The 21682-nt window shown below is 34.0% G+C and overlaps 1 protein-coding gene across 2 annotated transcripts in view; it reads left to right on the top strand.

Annotated features, from left to right (window-relative positions):
• Nucleotides 1-2324: 2324 nt before the first annotated feature.
• TMPRSS11F (transmembrane serine protease 11F) overlaps nucleotides 2325-21682 on the top strand; it is a 98775-nt gene continuing 79417 nt past the window's right edge. Inside the window, exons 1-2 of one of the 2 annotated variants that reach the window (XM_070262397.1) lie at nucleotides 2325-2506; nucleotides 18444-18523. In XM_070262397.1, coding sequence (XP_070118498.1) covers nucleotides 18516-18523 — 8 coding nt within the window. In that variant the 5' untranslated portion in view covers nucleotides 2325-2506; nucleotides 18444-18515. Of the gene's footprint in view, nucleotides 2507-18420; nucleotides 18524-21682 lie in introns of those variants that run through there. The other variant, XM_023638028.2, reaches the window with a different exon arrangement.

Genomic DNA, 21682 nt, shown 5'->3' on the forward strand with positions numbered 1-21682 from the left:
CATTAAGTTTCAGTGCTTTATTATTAAAGAATTGTTTAAACCTTGGCCGCTAGGTATAGCTAGTGAAACTGTCTCAAAAATTAAATATTTTGCATAGCATTTGAGTACAAAGTCTATATGCATGAGTAATTGATTAATTCATTACTTCAACAATATTTACAACTATGTGCTAAGCACTGTTGCAAGCACTAGAGAGATGGCAATCCATGTTTTCATTCTACTAATAAATTATTGAATTAATATATATGTATATATACACACATATATGTTACATATATATATAACATATATACATAGAGAGAGACAGAAAGAACAAGCTATAAATGCTAAGAAAAAGAAGAAAGCAGAGGTTGAGGATAGAGAGTGATGGGGTCACTATTTTAGACAACATGGTCAGAGAAGCCCCTTTGAGGAGGTGACATTTGAGCAGAGATGTGAAAGAAGGGAAGGAGCAAGTCTTGAAAGTATCTGTAGCAAGAGTTTCAAAGGAGAGAGAATAGAAATTACAGAGTGAGGACAATATGGCTGGAACTGAGTGAAGATGACGTTGGAAATATCAAAGATCAGAGAAGTAGCAGGGCAAGATTATATATGCTCTTATATGCCAAGATGAGACTTTGGATTTTATTCTAACTGTGCTGAAAAGGTATTTGAGGCTTTTATGCAAGGCAGCAACATAATCTGCTAATATTTGAATAATATCACTCTGATCGTTGTAAACAGGAGAGACTGAATGGGGCCATTTGTGGAAGCAGTGATGCCAGTTAGGAGGTAATGCAGTACGGTCATACACTCCGTAACGATGTTTCAGTCAACTACAGACTGCACCCACAACATGGTCCCACCAAATTAGTACCATATAGCCTAGATGTGTCGTAGACTGTATCATCTAGGTTTGTGTAAGTACACTCTATGATGGTCTCACAATGACGAAATCACCTAATGACAATTTCTCAGAAAGCATCCCCATCGTTAAGCGCTGCATGACTATTTCGGATGACTGATGATCAGATCACTGATCAGGGATGTATTGGTGAATACGGTGCAAGGAGTCAGATTTCAATATACATTGGAAGGTGGACACTCTAGGATTTTCTAAAGGATTGGACCTGGAGAGGAGCCTAGGATGACTTCAAGGTTTTTGTCACGACCAACCAGGTGAAGAATGATGCAGCTTACTGCGACTGGAAACAGCGGGAAGAAGCAGTTATGAGTGTAAGGGAGAATTAATTGTTAAATTGTGGACATATTAAGTATAAGAGGCCTACATGAAATACAAGTGAGTATGTAGAGATTTAGAGAGCCAAGTCTGGAGTTCAGGGAAGAGATCAGGACTGGAAATGTAAGTTTAGGAATCATGACGATATAGAGAGTACATCTGAAACAAAGGAAGTGTGTGAGAGTCAGAGAATAGATGTGATAGGGAAGATATCTGACAGTGGAGCCCTGAGAACTTGCAGGATTTAGTGGTTGGGAGGAGATACAGGATTCAGCAAAAAGTTTCTGAGTCGTCGCCCTATAATGCGCAGTTGATAAAGGTCATATAACTCTGAGTTGATTCACATTTCAAGTATTAGATACAATCTACTACTGCCAAAGGCTCACTGACAGCATAGTGCATAGTAGTTTGAACATGTCTCATTTGTTAATTAGTAATAATTTAAAGCCAAACTGTAGCTACAAATTATTTTGGGGGAGTATTTGCTCAATAACCTTTTGGTTTAGATGTTTCAGTCAAACACTAAAGGTACTGTGAATAATTTAATTTATGTAATAATAATGTCTGCTCAATCCTTCAAATCTTTAGTGCCTAAAAGCATGTCTTGCAATAGTAGGAACTGAATAAATATTAGCTCCATGCTGTAATGTTTCATTGGCAGATATTTAATAATCACAAAGCCATTTTATGTACTAGTAAAGAATCCTCTAAAAATTATTTCTGTAGAGGATATTTCCTATTCATTTTCTGCAGCAGAATAAAGTAATACGAAAGAGAAAAAAGATATTTCTTGAAATAAGGATCCCATATCCATGTTCTTTCATCGATATTTTCACTTCTGAGTTACTATGAGGCTTTGGTCAAACTGCATAACCCTTGTAATGAGTGAGCGTAGTGTTTTACATATTGAAGCTGTAAGACCTGATGGGATGTCCTCAGAGCTCTCTGGAAAAGAGCCAGGGATAATGATAATGGTGATAATAGGTGTCTTAGGAAATGCTTCAGTTGACAAGCTGTTGTTTTTAGCATGGCCCTATGATTGGCTAAAGAAATATGGCACGTGACTAGCTTCAGATTGGCAAGAACCCTTTTGAAACCGTGGCTCACGCCTGCCTCAGATTTAAAGTGTTAAGTCCTGGGAGAAGGAGGTTGACTATGCATTGCCTTTCATCTATTTTGGATCTCGGAGGAAAGATTCCAGTTTCATTCTAGGACCATTTCCAACGGCTACCAGACAAAGTAGATGCTATCTAATGATGGAACTACTTCAAGACTATAAGCTATAAGGTATGGAAAACAATGGTTAAAAGGATTAATGAATATTCTTAAATTCATTTGTTTTTCTCTTTATGCCCTGTTATAGTTTCCTGTGGCATGATATTTTTTTAATCTACTTCTTGTGCTTACATTTTAAATCTGTTCTGTTCAAATTTTATTTTGTCTACTTAGACCTTAAGGTGAACAATTAGGCATTTCAATTTATTGCTTAGAAATATACTTCCAGTCAATTAAAAAATGTCTTCAGAGATTTATAATGGCATTTGTTTGAAAAGTTTAATTCATTGCTTCTCAAATTGTGTATCATGGATTCCTGGGGCTCCCTGAGACTCTCACGGGCTGCTGACCCCATTTGTGGTTTCAGTGTGTGGACATTTGAGCCAATGAAGTAGAAGCAGTGATGGTTAAAACTGCTGGCACCTTAGTGTGAATCATGGCAGTGGCACCAAACTGCACCAGGAGTCGTTATATTTTTTACTTTCAAGCACTCCAGAAAAAAAGAATTCCAGTTTCACTTAAGAATGTTCTTGATGAAGCAGTAAAAATTGTTAATTTCATTAAATCTTGACCATTGAGTACAGATCTTTCCAAATATGCTAGGTGACAACATGAAAAGAATGCATAAACACCTTGGCTGCATACTGAAGTACACTGGTTGTCTTGAGGAAAGTTCTTGGACATCTGAGTTGAAATAGCGACTATTTAATGTATAGCACCATTTTTACTCGAAAGAGCAACTGATAGACAAGTTACGGTTATTTAGACTTAGTTTTTTGGTAGACAATTTATTAAAAATTAATGAAGTGAGCCTGTCACTTCAAAGAAAACAACCAATAGTTCTTTGTTTGTGATAAAATTCAAACTTTCAAGTAAAAATTAGAATTTTGAAAAACTTGTATAATCTCCTGTAAATTTGACAGCTTCCCAATACTTAAAGAGTTTTATAGTGAGGTTGGTGCTGATATTACGGAATATGGCTTTTTGATACTGTGTAATGAAATGTGTCAACACTAGGGACATCTGCATGACTATGTGAACTAAGTGAACCAATACTTTGTAATTAGCCAATGCGTGATATTACAGACTCATACACATTAAAAGACGCCCTCAAAGTGTGACAGAGACTGATGGATTTTTTACATAATGAAGTACAAAAATTTCATTGATATGGTTTCACATTCTACACTGCAGCAATTAACTTCTAAAATCTACCAGTTTTCCTGTTTTGGTGTAGAATCAAATATCTACAATTATTTGAAAAGGCTATCAAAATAGTCCTCCTTCTTTCCAACTACATCTCTGTGTGAGACAGAATTTTCCTGAAACACTTCAATGAAAACAACACATTGCAATACAGTGAACTCAAAAGCAGATAGATAGACACAAAATAGGATTCAAAATGTTTTGAAAATACAATTTTTAAAAAATAAAAATGTTATTTTTTAAATCATTTATCATTTCTATTTTAAATTAATAAACAAATACTTTATAGCTCTTACTATAGAAGGCCCATGTAAACCATAGCTGTTTAGGGTCCTCAATAATTTTTAAGGGTATGAAGTGGTCATGAGACCAAAATGTCTGAGTACTTCTGGTTTAATTCTCTGCAAGGGAGAATATAGGGGGTTTATTAGCCTTGAAACTAGATTTTAAAAATATATAAGCCCACAAGAAAAATGTTATGTTCTTTTTTCATTCAGTGACTCAGTCCATCACATACTTAACATGGTGATTATGCATCTAATGATTGTGCAGATCAGAAGCTTTAAAAAGCATAATGCTAGTGCTCTAGGTGGTATTTTTTGTTTTATTTTGTTTTAATTAACATTCATCTCCCAGCTGCAAGCATTTAACACAATCATTTCCACAAGCACACTGAGTATCTCTAACAGTATATATATATTCTGATGATCAGAACTTTGTTTGACCCTACTACAAATAGTCTTAGGTGTGTCATAGATCACGTGATTAAAATCATGGAAGTATAATTATGTTAGAATAGAAAAAGACCTCAGAGATGTTGTAGTCTAAACTTTCTTTTAGCAGAAATGGAAATAGAGGCCCAGAGAGGAGTAGATAACATACAAGGTTAGTATGTGTGTAATTCTGGAATTGGAGTCTGGTTTCCCAGTTGAATATTCTTTTTACTATACTGCTATTTATTTTCTCCAGACCTCCACTTTCTGAGATGTGAAATCCTTGATCTTGACTGTGAAATGTTGAATTGCAATGTTACAGCAGTTCCACAGTCCTAAGCCGGGGATCTCTGACACTTTCACGCACTCCCTCAGTCCACTAGGAGGGACCAACTTTACTAAGTTAATGTTTTGAGGCATGAAATCAGAGGTGGGAAGATTCGATGCTGAAAATGAAATTTGGAACTTTAATTTTCCAAATAGTACTGTCCTAGTTGCTGGTACTGTATCTGTTTTATAAAAGAAAAAATGGGGGAAATATTGCGATTATTTGGGTAACATTGCTAAACCGGAGTCTCTGAGAAATTAGAGATAAAAAGCATTTGAAAAGTCATGATCTGAGGATATTATGAAGTTTATACCTAAAGGAACATTTGAACACTCTAATCCTCAGAATGTCCTAAGTTCCTTCTCTCACTTGCTTTCTTTCATTTTTTTAATTGTTTTCTGCCCATTGTCTTTTTTCTCTTCTCTGCTCCTCCCCTTCTCCACCATCAAACCTAAAATGAATTTTCACATTTAAAAACATATTACATTTATTCAATAAATGTATGTTGCCAGGTTTCACGTACAAAAATCATCTTAGCCTCATATAAATGTGCCTCTTTCTTTTGTAATATTTCTGCGCATATCTTTGCAATATTTTTCTTCTTTTTAAAATATATATAATTTTCTCTACATAAGTCTTGAACATTTCTTAAGGTTATTACTAGTTGTATTGTATAACTTTTTCTTTTGTTGAAAAAATGATTTTATTATTATTAACAGTTGGCTAATATTGATAAAGTTAAGTTTGGTATATTTACTTTTTGAATCAAATCATTTTGAAATCTTTAATGAGTTTAGTAGTTTCCCTCTTAATTAGCTTGCATTTTCTATGTAGACATAGTATTTTTACCTACCAGCCTTTATAGTTAGTAGTTAAATGTCCTTTTACAATTTCCTGCCATATCATATTATCGTGACCATACAGAAAATTGTCAAATAATATTTAAATCCCTCATTTTAATAATGAGAAAAACCATGGCTCAGAGGAAATGATAACCTACGTTAATACTAGCTAGTAGAAAAAGTATGCATATTAATATATACCCAGCCCCTGCAATCCCTATTGAAACAGGTTTGTCATCTTCTCACTTGATACAAAATAACTGAACGGTTATTCATGTAGAACTAAAAATAAATCATCCTCTTTTAAATCTTTACTAAGTATACTTGATAAAATTTTAGTGATTTATAATAAATTTCTGGAAATTGTATAATGATGATTAAATCCCTATTTACAACTGGTCTCTATCCTAAACCAAAGGGTAGATAAGAGAGAATAATTTTTAATATTTGAGATGCGTCATTAAGCATAAACTTCTCGACTGGCTGTTAATCAGGCATCTAACTATAGCTTTCATGAGGAAATCCTGACCAGTCAACATCGTACCACGACAGGCTTCATTCATGAACTACAGGCATAAAGGAACTCCTCCAGCGAGAAATACTTGAATCATGCATAGATAGAGAGATAGCGAAGGAATTAGTACACTCACTGGAGATGAATGAAACAAACACATGGTTTAAGAAGGGATGGAGATTATTGAACTTCATTGTTATGTGAATTTGGAATAGAATTAGAAATTGACCAGAGTTTAATGAAAATAATAAGCATGTTTTTAGATGGGGAGTAGGGTTGGGGGGAAATTAAAAGAAGGTACTCAGGTCAGGGCCATACTTGGGAATAGAAACTCCAAAGAGCAAGGGTGGGGAATCTTTTGGTGATACTCACCCCTCGCCCTGGACATTGGCTTTCATGTACTGTTATCTCTGTTGTCTATGCCTAGAAGAGTAGAGGCTGATGAAAATAAATCAATTTCTATTCTCACCCCTCAATATCGGAAGTCTAGTTTAGCTCCAACTTCGAATTATATGTAGTTCACAGGACCCCAAGGGAACTAAACTCATTCTAGAACAGTTTCTTGGTAGTTCTAATTTCGACAACTAAGAAGCAAATTAGAGAAAGACTTTTCAAAAGCAGTGTCATTACCCACTAGTAGTAAAGATGACTGTTTTATGAAATATATATATGTATCTATGTGTGTACTGTGCTGTGATATAAAATGTATTTTTACTGTGCGACTTAGTAAAAATTTTGGATGAAAATAAGCTTCACTAAAATTTCTCAGACTCCCCAGTATTGACCAGGAAAAATCTAACGCTCACAAGGATAACTTTAGAGCATGATGTAGGAGGTAGGGCGGGAGTGGAGCATTAGTGGGAGTAGTCCACTCCCAGTGGGGAGGAATAGTTTATCAATGATGTTGTTTAGAATTGCTGATGCATGGTGACAATAATAACCACACCAACTTTAGTCAGTTTCCTTTTGTTTTAAAATTCTTTACAGACAATGCACCCTCATTTCCTGCATGCAGAATAGACGGTTTCTACAACCCATCACTCCACCTTGGTGCGCCATTGCTTTAGAGCAGCAATGAAGTTCCCAGTTATTCCATACTAGAGTCAGTCTCTTTTATCCAGTTATCAGTAAAGATTATAAGCCACTTATGAATCAGATATAAGCCACTGCAAAACCTAAATCAGCCACCAAAAACTGAAGGAAAGTATTGAGAGGGAATGGGTATCCCACTTTTCTCTTAAGTATAATTCATTATAAGATTCCTTCTTAGTAGCTAAGGAAGATGAAGAGTTCTTAAAGAGTTCTGGAAAGCTAACAATACAATTTTTATACATAGAAATTTTTTTTTTTACTTCCAAGATCAGTGTAAAAAAGAGGGAAAGAATCACAGTTCCAACTTCCAGAAGTTATGTGAAAGGTAAAAGTGAATTATAGTTTGGAATGGAATAAGACAAATCAGCCAGTGAGTGTTAATTGGCCACCTACTGGGGATCTATATCAGACACTAGAAGACGTCTCAGAAGCAAAAGATCCAGTTTTTGGTCCTTAGGATTTTCAATGTGACAGAAGAGATGAAACTAGAATACATAAGACAGCAGCAAATAACACAAAACTGCACATCATTAAGGGCTAAATTATGTGTCACAGATTATAAGTGCTAGAGAAGTCTAATAGAGGATAAGATAAGAGTTCCAGAATAATATATGACTACTACTAAACTATTGATGATGATCATGTAATGTTTATTGAGCGATTACTCTTGTTACTGTTCCAAGCCATCTACATTCATTATTTCATTACTACTCATAACTCTTCTAAAAGATAGATGGTATTTTCATCTTTCTTTTACAGAGGAAGAAAATGAGGCACAGGGAAATTAAGTGACTTAACTAAAGTCACAAAGTCAGTGGCAGAACAAGAATTTGAATCAAAGCAGTCTGTACTCACGAACTGCACTTTAAACTGCTATCTTAAACTGTCAGAGATTTCATTAAGGAGGTGGTAATTGGGTTGGGCTTTTACAAGGTGTGATATTTAAATGAGAGAAAAGAATAGAGAGAACACTCTGATGGGAAGGAAGATGTGATAATAGTAAACAAATTACAAAGTCAGAATAAATATAAGATATTTTAAGCCTGAGAAAGCTTAATTATATTTAAGTTCATGATGCTATGTAGCATGGGAAATAAAGTTGGGATGAATTTGATTCTTAGGGGATTTTGAATTTCACTGAGCATATTCTTGATGACGTAGAAAATAGGGAGCCATTAAAAGTTTTTTTATAGTCACATGATGAAAGCAATGTTTATGGACAATTAGTCTTTAATGAGCATGAAGGTGAATTAGAAGGAGAAAAGAACAAGAGTCACGGAGTTTAGATAGAAAGCTGTTATAATAGTTTAAGCTAGGCTAGGAAGAGGAAGGAACATATGGACCAAAGAAACAATTTGAAAGACTAATTATCAAAATCATTGGCTGGAAAAAGAAAATGAAATTGAAGACTGAGTCAAAGATACTTTTCAAATTTTGAGTGTAGGTGGTTGGGACGTTGGGTGGTGCCACTGACAAAAACAGAGAAGCTTAGATGCACAAAGATTTGTTGAGTTTGAGATACTTGACTAGACTGTAAAATTCTCTGAGAGAAGGGTGGTGTCATATTTACCATTTTAGCCTTTACAATGTAATAGGCACAGTGCCTGGCACATAGTATGTGGTCAAGAAAATATTTTTTTAAATATATGATTGAATGCAGTCATGGTAAGATAATGAAACAAAAACTTAGTAGACATCTATAGGACTACAACTTCAGTGAGGGAGTAAAGTGGGGATACAGATTTAGGAGTTTTCTTAATAAAGGAGTTCCTACAAAGTCATGAGAATGGATTAATTCACGAAAGAGAAATTTGTTTTGAAAAAAAAATCCAGGGGATCTAGTATCGGAATGCCCTACTTGAGGTTTTAAAGGACTTCCTTCAATTTAAAAATCATGAAAAGATAAATGCTTATTTAGTATTTGCGTCACAAAATAGTCTTTTGGATTAACTCCTGTCTAGGAGCTTATGGTGTGCTGATCAGTTTGACATATTTTATCTTTCAGTCAAAGATCCTGAGATATAGCTAATACTGAAGAATGTAAAGTAGATTAGATCTGCATTACTCAGATCCAATATCATTTGATAAAGAAGGGAATATCTCAGTCTGCTTGATTCCAAATGAGAAACACCTAACAGTTTTTAAAAAGGTGTACACTGGGAAATGTTAGTAGAGCATATTCATAGTTCATGCTTTCTCATTTGGGAGTGTTACACCAAAATGATGGCAGTGGTTAACTTTGAGTGGTATGGGGAGACAGAAGAGACTGTTAGAGTGGGTATTAATCCAAGGAGACGTTAGTCATATCTTTAATGTTTAATTATATTTTAGAAGGAGGCTGGACTAATTTTATTATTTAAAGGTGTTAGAAGAAAAAGCTTGCACTTTCTGCCATGCTTCACTGAAAGAGTGAATACTTCCAAATAGGTCAAACTTCTGTTTGTTTGCTTATTATTTGTACTCAACCTTTCCCATTTTGTGAGGAGAGTTTAGCTAACACCAGATAATTTTATTCATAAATAACTCACTTAAACAAATAAATATAAATTGCAATACATCAAAATATGATGAAAGCAATCCAACAAATGTCAAGTGCCACTGTCAGTTGAATCCCTAGTCTTTCCTCAAGGTATTTAGGATGCCATATGTGACATATGACCTAACATCCAAGGCTGAATGAAGATTCCAATTTAATCAAAGTATTAAACAATAGTAATGCTTTGCCTCTTTCTTAATATTCTTTAGATTTAGAAAAATGTGTACAATAAGTTCTGTAGTTTTTCCCCACATCTCTGCTGATGACCTTGTGCCTCATCCAGCCCATGGAATCTGAGACCGTTTCTTTGAAGACATTGAAACAGACTAATCTACATACACTCTAAATGTCAATAATTGAACATAAATTGGCAAAATCAAAGCTTGCTTTTGGGAGAAATTCTTTGAAATTTCTGAGCGCTGGAATTATTTCCTAGATGTTATTTTAAACACAATCAACAGAACTATGTCAAGAAGTCAGAAGGACCAATCACGTTGCCTTCTGAAATCTACACAGCTTAGGGCAATGAATCTTGGCATACCAAACTGTGAAAACTGAGCTCTCTAAATATCAACATGATATTGATGATTTCACTCAATAAATGATAATAGAGATAAGTATTTCCCTAATTCTGCCTTCGTTCCCACATTGAATGTCTCAGACCACATCCTTCCATAGAAATGTTCTTTTAAATAAGAAAAAAATTGAGTAAAATTCAATTTTGAGAATATCCCAGTTACTCTCTCAAGTTTTACTTCCAATATTGCCTTAATAGCCCTAGACTAAACTTAGACTCAGAAAATTTTCTTAATATAATTTGAAACTACACTTCCCATGAAAATTATAGCATTCCACTAAAGTCTATTAGTTTATGAGTGGGTGAGATAAGGTCATCTAAACACTTAATATAAGTTATTAGTTAAAGTTACACAGCAAACTTTTAGAGAAGTTACCCAAGAAACAAATAACATGAAAATGTGAATGAGACACGATGGTGTCCTTATACACATCACTTGGAAAATATTGGAACACATTTAATCCACATTTGAAAAAACCAACAATTCTGGAAGTAAATGACACAGTTGTATACCTATTTTGTGAAATTCAACTGCAAGTATTCAATTTAGGAGAAATTTCTTAATTCATATTATTTATTGAAGAGTGAAAGGATCAAATATTTCTTAACCTGATCACCATATCTTTCTAAATTTATTCTCTGTATGGAGTGAAAATTGCTAGCAAAAACATGAAATTTCATTGTGACACCTCCCCTCCCCCCAACATAAGATTTTAGGGGAAAAAAATTGAAATCAAACCTGTTTTATCTTAGATATCAGAGAGTTAAAATTTGAAATAAAGCGATAAATTTTAATTATCACAGTTATCAATACTTATTGAAACTCTTGAGTCTAAGGAACTGTAATACCTAAAAGGAAGTTAAATAATCATGAGCGGAAAGAATGTTGGGGGAACAACACATAATGTGAAGCCATAAATATGGTTTGACACTTGAAAACTGGACTTCTGTTTCCAGAACCTCTTGTGAATCCTTCAGCTCTTTTAGTACCTAATTTATAAAGCAAAGCATTGGATAAAAATTCCTTCATACTTCTCTCCCATCCTTCCTTCCTAATCATTAAATTGAGGCTAGGAATTAGTCTGACAAATTACGAAAGTGAATAAACTAGATATGATCCTACAGATTCATATTCATATCTGTCTCACAAGGCTTTTACAGAGATTAAAGACTATCCCACTAGGAACGATATGAAATGCAAGGTCAGTAATACTTAAATTAACCTAATTCAAATAAAGAATGAAATAAAACCGTATGTGAAGATTTGCTGACAGAAAATGTTCGTTTGGCTTCTTTGAGTCCTGGAATCTTCATTGTAGTAGTCAGGAATGTTCCTGTAGCACCCTGTACTTTAGCTATCACAGCATGCTTTACTCTGAGTATTTGCTTCACATTTGTCTTCTTGTTCAATTGCAAAGTCTTTACAAACAAAAATTAACCTTGTTTGCTACAGTGTGCTCAGAAATTAGCACATTGTTTGGCACATAGTAAGTGCTTAATAAATATTGTTTAAGGACTGTATGCATGAATAAATGAAAGTTTGAGTCTAATTTCTAAAAGAATTCTTAATTTGAGAATTTCTAAAGATGACAAAAAGGTTTGATTATTTGGATGAGCACATATTTTGGAATAAGAACTATACAGATATAACTATTCCATAATTTAAAAATTAAAAAGTACAACCATATAAGATATATGATAAAATCTTAACATAAATTTTCACTGTCTCCTCATTAAGGATCTTGTGAAAACTTAAATATGTGACCAAGAGAATGTATCTGTTGTAGTCTAAACAGGACTTTTTCTTCTTCTCCTGCTTTTCCTTTCCTTTTAGCCCTGTTCTTCCTTCTCTTGCTTGTCTTTCTTTTTCTGCTTCTCCTTCTCTGTCTTCTCCTTTTTCTCTTCTCTCTTCTCTTCCTGATTCTCCTCCTCTTGCTTTTTAATCTAGCATTTAGAACATTAATTTTTATCCACACAAGATAGTACAATTGCATGTATAGAAAGAAAGAAAAAGGAAAGAAAGAGAAAAGAAAAGAAGAAAGAAAGAAAGAAAACATAGTACAAAGGTATATGCATTATCAAGACTCTCCTGAAAACTTGGAAACAACTTTTTTCCACATCACCTTTCCTATGCACTTTCTCCTGAGCCTTCCAGAGAAGAACAAACTGTCAAGCAAATAAGAACTTTCAGAGCATTAGATTAGTGCTGGATTGGCTCCAACACATATATTAATAGGATATGATCAATCAATAGGACCTCAAAGATCATCTGTTTCAATAGTTCTTAATGTGTCTTATGTCATAGAACCTATGGTGAATCTCATGGAAACAATAAACCTTTCCTTAGAAAAATGCACACACATACATACAAATTTTATGGTAATTTCAGTAAATCCAACTGAAACATATACGTGGAGCCTGGATCTAGTCCAAACTCTGAAATTCTCTCTCTCTATCTCTCTCCTCATTCATCCTTCCTTCTATCTATGAGATCTAGAGATGTTATCCACATTGTGTAGATACATAACTATGAGGTGCCAGTCAGTTCTGTCACCAAGGCCCCTAACTTCCTGATCATGTTTCTTTCCACCCCTCATCCTAGAAAGGAGATTATAGAAGGACAAAGGATTTTTTTATTTTTTGCACATTTCTGGCATTCTTACAGATTTTCTTTCTCAACAGTTAACTCTGTCTATTCTAAAAAGTAATCTAGCTATGTGCCTATAAAAGATTGTGTCAGTTCACGTCTGGTGAAGAAATCTTAGGATGTACTGGATCAGTGCTATAGGCTTCCTGTGATTATTTCCTATGGTTCATCCCACACCTTTGCTGACTTTCCTACTTCCCTAGATGAAATGATTTCAGCTGCTCCATTTCCAACTAGTAACCTCATCGTGTTCTTAAGTAAGAAACTATTGTAGATGACCAAGTCAATAGCATTGCGCTACTAATAAAGGTTAAAAACACCTCTCTCCAGGAAAGAAGCAGATTCAATCAGGCAAAAGCATTTTGGCAATGCTCAGAATGAAACTTCTACTTATGGCCCAGCAAGCTGCCAGATAACCTTGTGACAATTAATGGTGCACAGGTAGAAAATGACTTGAAAACATACCACGGCCCTAAGGCAGAATAAACACCAACAAGGAGAATGAAAGGCAACGATGACTCCTTTAGTTCAGGAAATGCATAAGTTCTTGAGGAAGAATATTCCTGGACAACTAGGTACATCTTGTTAGGAAATGAAGCAAAACCTAGATGTGGAGTTCCCAGTTCATCAGTTTGATGTAAGGAAATCAATGTAGAAGCAATGCAATGTCACCCACAGTCATGAGCTATGCCTTTCATACTTTTGCATGATGATGTCAAACATACTATCCAGAAAGCTTTTCAGTATGAGGGTTTATTTTTGTTGCTATTCAGGAGTATGGCCATTCCTTGTACATTGGCCATTCCAATGATCCAGGGTGTTAATTATCAAATCTTTCTGATGATGGAGAAACACATACACTCTTTCCATAAAGGCAAAGAGAAACCCTCCCTTATATCACTCTTTGGAATAATATGATCGACCATCTGTGATTTTGCCATTTGGTTTTGATGCTATCACTATGCCCAGAGGACAATTTTTTAGGACAGGTTCTTTTGGTGGAAGAAACTTTAGTATTAAGAAGTTTTTGCTATTTTAATTTGTCCCTTAGTGTGTCTTATTTCATAGAACCTATGGTGAATCTGATGAAAATGATAAACTTTTTCTTAGAAAAATGCACACACATACATAGAAACAAATTTTTTAGAAATTTCAGTAAATACAACTGAAACATATACATGGACCCTGGACTTAGTCCAAACCCTGAAATTATCTATCTTTATCTATCTGGTTTTCTATAGATCTATCTACCTACCTACCCACCTACCTTACAGACTACCCTACCATTTAGCATTCAAGCTGCTTTTCAAGTTGGAGATCAGACTCAAGTTTGTTTTTTTGGGCTTTTTTTTAAGATGACAAGTGTTAGTCAATCAACAGATACAGACTATACCATACAACTCCAGGAACATACATTCTTAGACTTCCTCAACCATCTGAAAAAAGTTAACACAGATGTCATTAAGCCAATTATCTATAAGACCTATTCTTCGTAAAGAACCAGAGTTGAAAGTATCATTAAGATAATCTGTCAACTGTAGATATACTGAAAGTATAACAAAAGAATTTCCAAAAATTTGACTTGAAGTTGATGTAGAATTCTATACAATGGAACCTACTAATTTTTTTTCCAAGAATTAAACAATTTTATAGATAAAATATTTTCTGATAAGATCACTCAAAGAATGAAAGAAACAGATTCTCAGTGCTACTGATATTAGTCAATTGGCTTCAATATGACCACTTGCATATCTGCTGTTTGCAACATTTAGGTAGATGATAGATGGATCACAAAGTATAAAAAGGTGGATTCTACACATAAGAATGCAGAAATATATTTTATAATTTCTTGTAAAATAAGTAGCAGTATTTTAAATATAGAGAATGCTTTATTATGAAGAATGAAAGCTGAAATTTGGTAAAATTTTGTGGATTTGAAAATTTCTAGGATCAATATAAAAAATTGATATTTCTTCATCTTTGATGTTTACTTGATTCTGCTATTACATCATTGGAAAATAGAAACTTCCAAAACCAGGAGGTGACCATCCAAAGAGTGCCGCATTAGTAGATTCCTGAAGCCTGACTGTACTGCTCAAAACTGACAAATTGTTTTCGCCACCGTTACAGATATTTATCAGCAGGGACACTATTTTAGTATTTTATATTTGAACGACATAATTGAATATGTCTACAACTTTGAAGATGGTTATAATCAAGTAATTAAGCTATTTATATTCATAATTTAAATGTGATCTCTTTCTCTTATATGTGAAATATATATTTTTCTAAAAAATAAAAGTTTTCCAAAGGGAACAATTAGGATCTAAGAAAAAAATTATTGGCTTGAACAACTCCAAGATCTATACTTTAAGATTAAAAAAAATACAAATATACTATGCTTTGGTCTCCTCAGTTTCATAATTTAATGAGCACATGGAAATAATCCATGGAGATGAGTTGATCTTAATGGTGAGTGTTCCCAGTTTTTGTTGCCTTAGTTTTCTGAACAAACAATATCTATTAATTCTTTAACATATTAGAGGAAGTTCATTCAGTTTGGTTTCCTTTTCCTTAGGCTAATGATATATCCATTCTTATCCATGTAGCTCATCTCCTTTGAGGGTGGCTCCTTCCTTCGCTGTTATCACCCTTTGAGTACTCACTCTTGGGAGGGTGAGATCCTTCACTAAGTACCCTTACCATCTTTCTTCAGTGGAAAGGTAGTACACTGATTGCCTTATGAGTACAAGGTATAACTTAAGTCCAACCCTCAAACCTTAGACCATTAATAAGTACAAGGTTAAATTATTTCTTTGCTGATGACTCATTTATTAAGCTCATAAAATATAGTTAATTTGTAATAAAATCTGCAATTATAGGGAAATGTACACAATCCTTTTATAGAGTCTATTCAAAAGTTATCTTTTTCTATTGCTTTCTTTTGATTTAGACACTGAAGAAACATGATAAATTTGGGACTATCTTACCTTTCCCTTTGATGTCCTGGTGTTGACTTTTCCCCATTGATATTTTCCATTGTACACTCATTGTCTTTGATGATCAATCAATCAACAGTGCAGCAGTAGAAACCACTATGGTGCCTGCCCACATGAGGCAATGTCTGCTGAGGGTGTTGAAAGCCAATGAAATAAAATTCACGTGTAGTAAAATTTCACTTCTACAGTAAAAATTGCTAATGTCTGCCAACCCTCAGAATTAGCTGGTGGAGTTATTCAGCCTTATAAAGAACATTTGTTTAAAAATCTTCATATTCTACCATTAGAACTTAATACATCAATGTCTTTATTACAATTAAAGCAAAGAACTCAAGATAATATGTTGCTGAAAAGAGAGCCATATAGACAGGAGAGTTTGGAAAATACCACTTTTGAAATTTATTGAAAACAATTAGCAATATAGTGCCAATCCTAGAAAAAAAATTGATAGAGAATAAAGTATCTATGATTTTCGAGGGCTTCATTATGGGCTGGACACTATTTTTAGCCCTTTACATTTATTATCTCATTTAAACTAGGTACAAGTGTTATTCTCATTTTACAGAGGGAGAAACAAGTAGAAATGTTAAGAACGTTCCCAGGTTCACAGTGTTAGTTAATGACAGCACCAGAAACTGAACTCAGGCATCTCACCTAGGAGCCTGATGTACGACAATCCCATCATCGTAAAGACATTACCTCAGAGAATAGAAATGAGTTATTTATTTTTAAATATTCACTGAAAGCAGAAGAAGGGGGAAAAGAAAAAACAAAGAAAAAGCAGAACCTTCAAAACCAAACAGAAGATAATTTGAGAGAATGGCTTATTAAGAAACGTCCTGAGGCAGACAGATGAATCTCTATTTTTGAGCTTCTAAAAATAAGATAGCTTCTAATACAATCTTTGACTGTTTAAATATTCCTGTATCTCTTAATATTTCCTCCCAATTCTATGATTTAACATGAAAATGCTGATTTTCTTAACTAAGGGAAGAAATACTTAGATACCATGTGTCTTATTCTGGAACCCTCAAAGCTGGTTCTTGTACTTACCTGGACATGCTTCTTGTGTAGAATAATTTTCTCCACTTAAGCCACAGAGTTTATTTTCTACTATATTATTATTTACTAATACAAAGAGCTGAGAATATTTTTATGAATTTTAACAAATAATTATTATGAGAAAATTTGTTATGAGATATATTTTAATGTTAATATTAAAACCATTTAAAAAGCATATTTGCACATTAATTCCCTAACATAAGTACTACTATATAGAAAATAATAATAAAGAGTTACAAGCATATACTAAAATTAATATAATTTTTCTTGCACATTATTTGTTGGATTTTTACAATTTTTTCTTTTGAAAAAATTGAATCCCCAAAGAACAAAGTTATTTTTGCTAAATTGTTATAAAAGTTTTGTGAACTACTTATTCAGAAATTTTTATTTCTTCTCAAAATTATATTGTCTTTTTGTCATATTGTTGAGGATTATACAAAATGACAATCTGCCTCAGTTTTTCCATTTTTAAAATGTCTTGACAAATATATTCTATATTAACGCCTTAGCATTTTATAATGAAAATTATAATATAATATAGATTCATATTGTATTTATAGTATTTTAGATAGAGGTATTCTGCATGAACAACAAATATGCATGTTTATGGCTTTTCTTTCTTTAATATCTCCTGGCTCTGAGCCTCTAAAAGTAGCCCTTAAATTTGTAATATCCATCCTGCAACTTTACCGATCTTCATTAGAAGTTCATGTATTCAGGCCAAAATCTCTGTAGATAAATACAATTATCTAAAGTGACTATATATAATGGGGACTTCACATACACTGAGATGAGCTAAGCTATTCCTAATGATGAGAAAGGGGAAAAGGAGAGTGTTTTTTTAACTTTATTTTTTGCCTTTTTTGGGGTAAATAAATTCTTTCAATAAAGTCTGTTATCTTTAGAGCTAAAATGGACAGTATTAGAAAAAGCTAATACAGTCCTGCCATTTTACTTATGAGAAAAATAAGTCCCAATGAGCTAAGCAGCTTGCCGCTGGTCACACCACCATGGTGGAAGAGACAAGCACCCTGGCCCATAGCCCAGGTCTTTTCCACACCATCACACTTCATGGGTCCCTCAAAGAGAGGAGACATGCTATTCTAATGAAGAAGTAAGAAGTGCCATCAATGTTCTCTAATGTTTTGTTGTTGTTGTTGCTTTAAACAAACTGGAGCCACACCTCAATGCTGATCATATCTCCCCAACCAGAAAAGTGTGGCCTTCTGAGTCATCAACATCTGTGTGTCGTATGCCTCCACTGCTTGGAGCTTCCTTGTGAAGGCATTGACAATTACTTCACCGTGTGGAACCGGCTGGCGCAAAATTGATCATGTTCTTACCAGGTTATATGCAGGCTGCAAGCCTCAGTCACTAAACCCGTCAGACTTGTTTTCTTTTTGTCGCAAGTGATTCTCATTATTTTCCAGCCTTGCAGCTCTACCTGGCTGATGTAAATCAGATGGTGACTGAATAGAAGCTGCCCTAGTCCTGGGTCCACGATGTACGCGTAAGTACTCAGCTTTTCTCAGTGAGTTATCAACGAGGACAAAGGTTTACAAGTCCTGAGACATCCAGGAGAGACATTGGCTGGTGGAGAGTGCTTTAAAAAATGAGAGTTTTTCATGTGTGTTCTTGTATTTTGTGTTAAAGTTTTATTTTGTTGTTTTTAAATGTAAGAATTTTTTTAAACAAAAGGGGCCAATGTAGTCCTTTCTTTCTAAATAATAGAAATGATATGCAGTAATATATTAACTATATTATATCTAAAATTTAGAAAAACCTATGCTTCAAAGAATGAAGTATTTAATACAGTTCATTTAATTTCTTTAGTATGATCAATAGCTGGGTATAAATTTTTGTCTTATGTTGCTCATTGAAGTATATTCTGGGAAAACTTGAAATGTAAATGCAAAAGGAGAGTCTATTAAAGTTTTCATTTCTTTAATGCTAAATAAGAGAAAGTATGGTAGCAATGGGATTATTGTATATATCATATGAATGAAATTATGAAAATTAAAATATTCATATCTAAAAGATTATTAAATTAACAAAATGTAGATTCTGTGTGACATTTGTCATAATTGAACTCCAAAATAATTGATCAATTAATGAATTTAAGGTAAGGAAATTTGTATATATGTTTATATTTAGGTAATTTCAGGCTATTGTTTTACAGACTCAGAAATGAATAACTGATATTTGATGAAAGTGATTTCATTCAAACTCCTGCTTAGTCTAACCTTGCCTCTCAAAGAAGTTCTTGACCTCTCTACAGACACCAATTTCCCACATGTTCTGCACTGAGTAATGTTTCAAACTTAATCATGATTTTGTGATAATTATAATTATACAGTCATTTGATTTTGTCTTCAATTAAATAAAATACTTTAAGCCTTTAGACTCTGACACTTAAATGAGTGTTCTTGCCTTCCCTACTTTACTCTCAAATAACAGCAAGAGCCTGAGGAAAGCTGTCCATTTCATGCATAAAGCTTTCCCCATGGATCCTTTCACGATAGCATGATATAGCATATTATATACACTTATTAAATATGAGAAAAGATATTTCTTATTTACCAAGATAAGGAAAGAATAAGACAAAATGTGCAGTAGGAAAAACTCACTTTTATATTTAACCAACGTTCATGTAAATATGGTATGCTAACAATTTCAGTTTTAAAGAATTAGCAAAGAGCTTGAAGTTCTATCATTCTCATTTTTCTAGAATTCTGCTGTATAGCTTTTCTATCAGCCTGGTTCCCCTCTTCCCAACTTATGGCATCATTTCCACTCACACACTTTTCCACTCTGACAGTGTCAACACATATGAAATTTCTATACTGAGGCCTCATCAGCTTTGATCCAGAGTGTATAGTTCTGAGCATTTTAAGTATCCTTTCCAATTGGATTCCAGATCAGTATTATTTTGAGCACAGATATTTTGTAAAGAAAAGTCTACAGAGAAACTGAAGTATAATAATGTACACCTGAAATTTACACAATTTATAAGCCACTATGACCTGAATAAAATAATTTTTAAAAATATAGATTGTGCCATGGAGATAAGATAAGGTTAGGCAGTAGTTCATTGAATTAATTAGTAAAGATATTTCGTCCAAGGGATCTAGTCTCAAAGAGTGAATGAATTAGATGTGCCAAAGCTTCTTAGCAAAAGTTCTGTCTTTCTCATTGTGGTGTCGTGGAGAATGCTAGCATGAGCTTTAAATGTGTTCCAGATCCAGCTTTGCGCTCATTTGTCTGAACAGGTTACTCACTTCTCAAGACTTCTCTTCTTTTATCTGTCAAATGTTTTTTAGTTTACATTAAAATAAATGGGGAGTGGGTTGTCACTATTAATGAGACTTGAAATTATTTTTGTAAATAAGCATGGAGCTATTTGACTTATTGTTTGGCTTATTTTGGTATTATTCATTTTGGTTTTTTCTTTGTTGTATTAAATAATAATGAAACAATATTTGATACTAATTTTCTTATATTTTTACTGTATCACAGGTAGTACCTGTAAGTATTATATTGTGGAACTATTGTTCTAGATATGTACTGCATTATCTGCTAACTGGAATCACTGTTTCCGTAATTGACCGCATTCAGTCTCTTCTGTATACAACAATCAGAGTGATCTTATTGAAATATTCGTCAGATTATGTTGCTGTCTTGCACAAACCTTAAAATACCATTTCAGCACAGTTAGAATAAAATCCAAAGTCTTATCTTGGCGTACAAAATCATCTCTAGTCTTTCCCTACTACTTCTCTGATCTTTCCAACCTCACCTTCACTCAGTTCCAGCCATATTGCGGTCAGTTGTTATGCGGCGCATGATTGTATGTGATTATGTGTGTGCACCATGCTGTGATGCAGAACATTTCGTACTGTGAGTCATGGTCAAAGATATTTTTTAAAATACTTCTGTAGATAGCCTTAAAGTCTTTTTGAATACTTAAATTCTGTCATTTCAAAAGAGTTAACAGCTAGTTCATATGGAGAACTTTAACTTTCTTAAGGCACTAGAGAAACATTTACATTACCCCAGGTCGTAGATTTTTTCCCACTAGTCCTCATTTCTGGTGCCCTCCACAAGTGAAGCAGAGATAAGAGATATAGTTGCTGGCAAGTAGAGACCTTAGTGGCAAGAGGCAAATCAATAAATCACACCCTGATGACAAATCTGACAAATGTAAAAAAAGAAGAATAAACAGGGTGCTGTGGGAGTGCTCAGTCAATCTCATAAAAGCTTCTCTGAATATATAATGATTGAGTTTAGTCTTAAAAAACAAGTAAGAATTAGTGGGAAGAGAAGGAAGGAGGTACTTTGCACTGAGAGAACACAGCCCTTGCAAAGGTTGTAAGACTTGAGACACACTCACAAATAGATGTTGGAAATTATCAGATGAAACCAAGTTATCAGTCAGACTATGAACGGCCTTTCATACCAGATTAAAATCCCTGAACTTTATTATGAGAGTGAGTAAAAATTTAAACAAGAGGAAGAAATTATAACATTCACAATTTAGAACCATTTGGGTGGACCAGAGTAGTTTGGAGATTATGCCGTCTTCTGGGTGCAGTTGCAGAACTAAATGAACAGAGTAGCAGGGAGACCACCTAATGTACGTGTTGTTTCCTCTGCCTCCAGTGAACATTCC

The sequence above is a fragment of the Equus caballus genome, chromosome 3 (assembly GCF_041296265.1).
Source record: "Equus caballus isolate H_3958 breed thoroughbred chromosome 3, TB-T2T, whole genome shotgun sequence".
Lineage (NCBI taxonomy): Eukaryota > Metazoa > Chordata > Mammalia > Perissodactyla > Equidae > Equus > Equus caballus.